This window comes from Lactuca virosa, chromosome 2, assembly GCF_052849685.1.
Source record: "Lactuca virosa cultivar CGN04683 chromosome 2, Lactuca_virosa_CGN04683_v6, whole genome shotgun sequence".
Taxonomy (NCBI): Eukaryota; Viridiplantae; Streptophyta; class Magnoliopsida; order Asterales; family Asteraceae; genus Lactuca; species Lactuca virosa.
Genome location: NC_136427.1, coordinates 80,998,909 through 81,006,627, shown reverse-complemented (window position 1 = coordinate 81,006,627; position 7,719 = coordinate 80,998,909). Strand labels below are relative to the sequence as shown.

General features: G+C 34.0%; 1 protein-coding gene and 1 long non-coding RNA gene across 3 annotated transcripts; one reads left to right on the top strand and one right to left on the bottom strand.

Annotated features, from left to right (window-relative positions):
- The first annotated feature begins 800 nt into the window (after positions 1-800).
- Positions 801-3,018, top strand: LOC145159212 (uncharacterized). The gene is made up of 4 exons (XR_013737555.1): positions 801-1,029; positions 1,338-1,398; positions 1,484-2,035; positions 2,610-3,018. It is a non-coding gene; the product is annotated as an uncharacterized LOC145159212 (long non-coding RNA).
- Positions 2,029-7,237, bottom strand: LOC145159211 (disease resistance protein At4g27190-like). 2 transcript variants are annotated; one of them, XR_013737554.1, is made up of 4 exons: positions 7,084-7,237; positions 4,313-6,408; positions 3,222-3,624; positions 2,029-2,558 (listed from the first exon to the last, which is right to left on the bottom strand). XR_013737554.1 is itself a non-coding variant. In XM_079078147.1 (2 exons), exon 2 carries the CDS (start codon positions 5,839-5,841, stop codon positions 4,762-4,764), a length of 1,080 nt encoding a protein of 359 aa, XP_078934273.1. In that variant the 5' UTR covers positions 5,842-6,408; positions 7,084-7,237; the 3' UTR covers positions 3,947-4,761. The 2 variants fall into 2 exon arrangements, 1 of the variants encoding a protein (XP_078934273.1); XM_079078147.1 differs by lacking the exons at positions 2,029-2,558; positions 3,222-3,624 and having other exon boundaries at positions 3,947-6,408.
- Between the last annotated feature and the right edge of the window lie 482 nt (positions 7,238-7,719).

Genomic DNA, 7,719 nt, shown 5'->3' with positions numbered 1-7,719 from the left:
ATTAATACGTGATTTGATACATCATTTTCAAACTAATCTATAGAAAATATCGGATTTTCTGGTGTTTTACTAACGATACAAAACTTTTCATTCAAACATGCTTATGAACTCACCAACATTGTTATGTTGACCGTTTTTAAAATAACTTGTATTCTCAGGAACTCGTTAAGCGGAAGAATCAACAAGAATATGAGATTTTGCTTTGTGTACTGTTAAACACCATGCTTTGAATGTTTGGATATGTAATTTACAATATTGTACTTGATGTAAACAATGGCAGTTGTATTATACTATGCATGGTGATGATGATGCTACGTTTCATTTATACTCATTGTAATGATATTTCAAGATGAAGTCACGCACAAGCCTTTGGACGTTTCTGCCGTCTGGTTCGGGGGTGTGACAAATAGGGATCAAGACACGCGATCTATGGTTTTGGGTTGTGACGGCTTCGTGTCTCGACAACCATAAGGCCATGTTGCTACTTAATGACGTGACATACGCCGCAACCATTAAGTAGCCGCTTCGTGACCCACCCAAAAACCCAAACTAACTCAACTTAAAGAAGATCAAGAGAGAACTCACAAACCAAAAACGGGTGTTACACAAAACTAACAAGTTAACATATATGTATTTTGTAAATAATAATAATATAGAGTAAATATATACAAAATAAAAATAATATTACCTTTTTAATTTATTTTCCATAAAAGTATTATATAAATCATTTTCGCTTATTTTACCTTCTTTATCCGTCAAAAAAAAAAAACCATTTTAATCTCAAAGAGTGAACCAAATCATTTGCTTAAAAAAAAACGCTTAATGCCCTTCACTCTTTGACGCTCCCTGCCAACGATCACCTCCCATGACGCCCGTCAATATTCACAATCGTGGAACCTTTCATAATTCCCACAGTCACCGACCTCTTCTTGCGCCACCATAACCAAAGGCACCGACACTGTCTCAAGGCTTCAACCATCGGCATCGAAACTCTCAAAGAAGATTATTAGAGTTATTATTTCGTCACAGGTAAACAATATCCGTATATATTTGCAATTCCTTTGAGAAGTTCAAATTTGGTATCATATTTGGTGTTATCCTATTTGAGGGCACTAGTAGGGTTCTGTGAGGAAGATTGTCATTTGGGATTGTGTACTTGGCTTAAATTAGTTAGGATTTATAGGGAATCTTAGGGTTTTCTCCTTCTGTGTTTGACATCATCTTTGTCGAAGAAAGGCCGACAAGGAATGCACTCTCCGTATTCGATGAAATGTGTGGTTTGGGATGTATTTTCAAGCCATATTGAACAATTTTCTGATTTTTAATTCTTTCTTCAGAGTTCAAAGGATGCATAATTGGATTTTAGTGCTGATAAGTTGGGAGCTGTTACGGGTATAGGTATAAACACTTTTTACTTATGCTACTTAGTAATTAGTTTAAAGTTTATACAATCTAGTGTCATTAATTCTCATCTTATGTATAGATGGAGTTCACCAGGTATGCCTGTTACATTTGGACTTTACTCACACAACAACTTTTCCAATACAACTTTGCTTTCATGTATAAATGTATTCTTGAGAAGTGTTGTTTACTTGTTTTGATGGTTAGGAATATGATTTTATTTTCATCTGTCTATTAGGATTCCATTTGTAATAAGAACCATATGCTTATAAGAAAAGTGGGTGAATAACATTTTTAACCATATGGTTTAACATGTTTAAGCCACATACATTGATTGCACATGTTAGTCAATTTATGCAATAATGTAGTTTTTTAGACAGAATATACATTAAGCCACATTTATTCTAGGACCAGTTTATGCACCAATGTTTCATTTTTTTAGGCAAATTCTGCAACAATGTTTCACTTTCATTACAAATTTATGCAACTGACATAAAGTATGCAACATTGATCATTACACAACTTCAAATAAATGACCAAAGGTTTGAAGATGCTGAAGAAATGGAAAGCAACAACAACAATGGTGGCTGAAAATGATCATATTCATGTTACATACTTAAAATCAACTTGACAGGTAACGTCTTTAAATCCAACTAAGCCAGCCACCACATACAAAATTACATGTCATCATATGGTACAACGGTATGTCAACAAAAACATGCACAAAGTGATAAATTAAACAATGAATGAAAATATAATGTTTTTTTCATCAAATAATTTCTACTTTAGTGGTTTTTCCAAAATCTGAGCTTGATATATTTGGTTTTTTCTCTATTTTTGTTGATTTATACTCATTTTAACACTGAATTCCATAAACATATGAATTCCACAAACACCCAACTAATATCAAACGAAATTTGATTATAAATAATGACAACTCCAGTATCAAACTAAATTTGATTATAAAAAAAAATGTTACGCCTCAGATGCATAAAAAATCAGATAATATGCATAAGTGTTCTGTTTCTCAAATAGGTTTAAAATAATCAATGGATGGCTCATAGTCATGGGCATAGTTGTCACTTATCTGGGTTTTGTGAACAATTGTTAACTCAAAATCATCATGAGATAGATTCATTGAAGGTGGCGATGAAAACCTGCACTGAACATAAGATATCTGTAACCAAATTTTATTCTTTTTATTTCAGAGATTGAAAAACAAAGCTTTTATATGGGTGAGACTGACACACTCAACATACAAGAGAGAAATGGACTCACTTCTTCAAGATTGAAGTGCTCATATACAAAACAAACGTTAATACACTTGACTTAAAAGAGGAGCCAAAAGTTTATGGGTCTTTTTTCATTGAAGAATTTTATCAAACACTGGGTGTTCATAAAAATTAAGAGCACAGATCTGTTGAATTAAGGGAAGTTTTATGTTATAGCAAATTAGGTTCACCCCTTTTCTTTTCTTTCTTACCCGGTGTGAGCTAAGAAAGTTTCATGTATGATGGATTATCATTCTATGCACCTTCAACCCCTGAATTTATTTACTATTTAAAATAGTGGAACATGTACAAACCAATTGATAAAAACTTGTGTAATTATTGCTAAGTTGGTCGCAGCTTAATCAAATACAAGAAGCGGACACATCATACATACATAAGATTACTTGAAACTAGAAGTTTAATAACCTGAATTGAAAGAGTACTAAGCAAGAAACTATGACAAAAAGTCAATTCAATTATAAGATAACTAAGGTGGAGAAACATGTACATGATTAGGAAGAAGGGAATAAGTGTACGATGTAATCTTACCTGTGCTATATGGACATTTATTAATTGACACCTTTGTAAGGTTTGAAAAGTTCAACACTATCCACTGATTGCTCTTCCACATATGCTTCAGATTATTTAATCCACCCAAAGTCACCTCTTTTAGCTTCTGAAATGCCACAACAGATTGTATTTCATTCTCATCATCGTTTGTCCCTTCTAGTACTTCAAACACCTCCTCTATTTTAGATTGAACATACTCTATGGTAATATAAAGCTTTTCAAGATTCTTCAAATTAAGCAACTCATTGCATGGAAAAATTATGCGGTTTTCAAACAATTTGTCATTATACTTCTGTGCATCTACTTCAACTAAATTTGAAAAGGACCAAGGGAACTGAAGTAGCTTTATCATATCTGAAGTAGAGCAGATAGGGAGTTGAGTCTGCTAAGAAAAATCAACCATAGATCATCACAGACACGACAATTATTAAAGAAAAATACATTTAATATTACAAACATATTAAAAGATTGCAACTTATGTTATTCTTCAATGAGCCAACATGTATTTCCAATCAACAACCTAGTTTATGACATTGCTTACATTATTTTTTGTGAAGATGAGCACTGTGAAGAAAATTTCTGATTTATATATTGCATTTGTTCAAATAATTTAGATTGTTATCGATGATTGATTGTCGAGTCTTTTTAAATAAAAGTAAAAATTCTAGTTTGTGTGTGTGTGGGTGGGGGGATAAAATAAAAAGTAAAATTTAAGTGTTTGGCTAATTCAAAAAGGGTAATTTTTACAATAGGGACTGTGAAGAGGTATCTTAAGTTTTTACACTTGAAAACATCAAGGACTCATAGAGTATTAAACGCCTGTCGACGAAGATTATCTGGTTCCACTAAAACTTCTTCAAGATCATTCATACCATCCACCTCCAAATAAAGCACCTCAGTTTTCTCAATCAACTCGTTAATTCTAGATTCCAAGACCTCATCTTTGTTAGTAACCAACCTCAACGTGTTGTCAAATGAGTGCCTATTTTTGCTAGTATTGTCTACTAAACCACTTCCCATAGAGATCCTGAACCTTTTAAGATTAGTAAACAACATATTCTAGGGCGTACCGTTTTTGTCAAAGAACTCAACTTCTAATGCAGAAAGATGATTTGAAAGCCCTGCTAATTCAGCACGATTGCCATTTGTGAACCTGATTGCCTTTCTATCATCAACTCTCATATAAAGCTCTTCAAGCTCAACAAAATTTATCAAGACACCATCATCAATACGAAGATTAAGACACCCTGTCAAATCCAGTAGCTTTAGCTTCTTCAACTTTCCGATTGTGGATGGTAACTTTCTGATGCCACAATGTGCAAAACTGAGCACTTCCAGATTAAAGAGTTCACCAATTACAGAGGAATCAAACATCAATAAGCATTTATGGAGAATGAGTGTCCGTAGCTTGGCGGAGCATTCAAGTGATCTAGGAAGCAACGGATACTGCATTTTAACATATGCTACAACTTCAAGGTTTTCCATTCTTTGATAAAAAACCTTCAGGAAACTTAAGCGGCTAATCTCCATCCATAAGTCTCAAAAGTAAAAGGTTTGGGAACTTAGAGTCATTAGGAAACTCAGACATATCCGTGCAAGTAATAGAGATTCTTTTGCATGACTCTCTCACTTCAGCTCTACTCCACTTTGAAATATCACCATGGTTGATTATCCATGGATGGTCACCTTTAGAAACTCTACCTAACACAAAAGCAAACACAAGATCATGCATTTTGACACACCCAATGTAATAGCTATCCATCAACAAATTTGCATTTGTAAGATTCTGCACACATGTTTTTGTCCTGTCTCTAGCCTCTCCCACTGTAGAAACTTCACTTAACAACCATAGGCCCCATGCATATCTTGTGAGTTCCTCGATTGGAATATTAAAGTCATCAGGAAACAAGCCACACAGAAGAAAATTCACCTTTTCCTCCTCTGTTTTTATATAATTATAGCTTATCTTAATAACTTCTTGCACATTCTCATCAAGATTCTTCTTCTTCAACCGTTGAAAAGTATCTCTCCATACAAAAACTTGTTGAAATTGAAGGGTTTTCGCGATGAGTTTAATGGCAAGGGGCAAAACACCACATCTTCTCACAATTTCACTTCCTATTTGATTGAACTCCTGACCATGTTGTTTTGAAACTCCTGTGATTTGCCAAAAGAAATTCTGTGCTTCGGGCTCCTCCATCACATCCACTCGAACTAGTGTTAAATCCGAATTAACTTCTACTGCAATTTGTTTGCAAATATTTTCATTTCGTGATGTCAGCAACAACTTGAAGCCGTTGGGCAAAGGACTCAGTCCAATATCTTTGAGTTCAATCGTCTCCCATACATCATCTAATATCAGCAAAACCTTTCTTTTACCTTCTGGAAGTTTCTCAAATGTTATACGAAGACGATCTTCTCTTGCTTCTTTACTCATTTCAGTTAGAGATGGGCCCATGTATTCTGCTATAGCTTGCTGAATAGAAAACATGTTAATTTGTTGCCCAATAACCAACTTCAAAACATAATTAAATATTTTCTTATCTTCTGCAGTCTTTTTCAGTTGTTCTATCATTGTGGTTTTCCCCACACCTCCCATTCCACATACGACTATCACTTTGCTCGTGCGATCTTGTTCGAGGGACTCCAAGGCTTTCTTAAAAGACTTTTCTCTTGATCTGAAGTGATTTTGGGCATCACCATCCGAAGGTGCAGAACTGGATGTGATTTTTGAGTTCACTTTCCCAAGAGGTTTTTGAGCATTTGTCCAAATTATCTTACTATTTTCATCAATAAGATATCCATCTCCTGCATGATCTTGAATGCATTCCTTCCTTCTCGATACCTCATTTTCATGTTAAAACATCCATTCCCAATACTTGAAATGCTTTGAGCATCTTCTTTAATCTTTTCAACCTCTTCCAACCAACCCGATACACGAGCAGGTATCTTCAGATTACTTATGTTGTTTGTTTTCATGTGCTTTTTGACATCATTGCTTGTACTATCCAGTTGCTTCATTTTGGAATTCATGTTCCTAACATGTTTTGAGGAGGAAAAGATATATCCCAGCTGTTTTTTTACAAGACCCCTTAATGATTCAACAATAGGACTAATGATTGCAGATACAAACTCCATCTTTCAATATTCTAGCTTTTACAGAGACCTGCAAACCATGTAACAGACAAAAAAAAGGCAATGAAATTGTTAGAAGTTGTTAATTATTAACTTGCGTAGCTATCTTTTTTCAAATATCTTATACAATCCATAGATAATTAGTGTTATAAAAATTTCCTTCAGGATTTAGGACACATAACACGATTGGCTAGAAAGGAATTGGTAGTTGGTAAATTAATGTGTATGTAAATTCATAGTTAATTTGTTGTTTGTCGTCCCTTGTCAACATAACCTTGGTTTTCTTTGAAATGATTGAAAGTGGGAATAGATTGTTAATTTCAACATCTTCGTCATCTTGTAAAATTGTGAGAGATGAGAAACAAAATACCGTGCCTTTTAATTAGGGATTTATTAGTTGTAAACAGAGTCCTACAGTAATACAATTAGTTGATTTATTAGGGCTAGAACTGATCTCTACGTGGAAGCATCTGTCCTAAGAAAACCATTCCTCCAAAACATTGTTCGATAATCAAAAGAGGGAAAATGAGGAGATTTAAACATTTACTTGATTTTATATGTGGAGCATACACGAACAATCCACAACGAGTAACAAAGCAAACATTTTTTTGCAGATAATTTCGTCAAGGATCGATAGATTCAAAACAAAAAACAACTAAGAAAAGTTATTCATAAACAAAGAGAAAAACTTTCAACAAAAACATACCTCTTCTACTATATGCGCCTGTGTTGATGCTTGCTGTTTTTGCTGCTTTGTAAAGTGTGTATGTGTACAACTGGTTCGAATTGTGAAGAAGAAGGCCAATATATGAAGTATGAACGAGCCTCAATTATTGTTGTTGCGCTGCAAATACCACGGATTTGGATGAACGGAAGCAATGCAGTTCATAATCTAGGTACTAAGAGCATTGCGTAACGTACTACAGAGTATAGCTCAAATAATACAGTTTAACAGTCCCACATGTTGCTATTGAAGCACGATAGAGGGCCTGGCATGGGCTTTCGGAAGCGTTCCTAGGAGGTTCTAACTTTTAGCTTTTAATAAAACTCTCTGGTTTAAACAAAAATCTTCGTTTGACAGTACGAGCGTTTAACTTTTAGTTTAAACAAAAAACTTTAAATCTAAAAGCTACTTCATGTAGCGTTTAACAAAACACTACTGAGCTTTTGAAATCAATTTCCATTATTACCCTTAAAAATATATTTATATATTTATTTATTTTTAATCAATTGTCCTTTTATGTAATTTTATATATTTCAACAGCTTCCAGCTATTTTTGCCAAACACTCATATAGCAAATAAAAGTTACAGCTTCCAGCTAACAACTACTTTTGTCAAACA

Excerpts from the sequence above, each read along its gene's own strand:
- LOC145159211 (XM_079078147.1), bottom strand. The coding sequence starts at position 5,841 with ATGGGAGGTGTGGGGAAAACCACAATGATAGAACAACTGAAAAAGACT.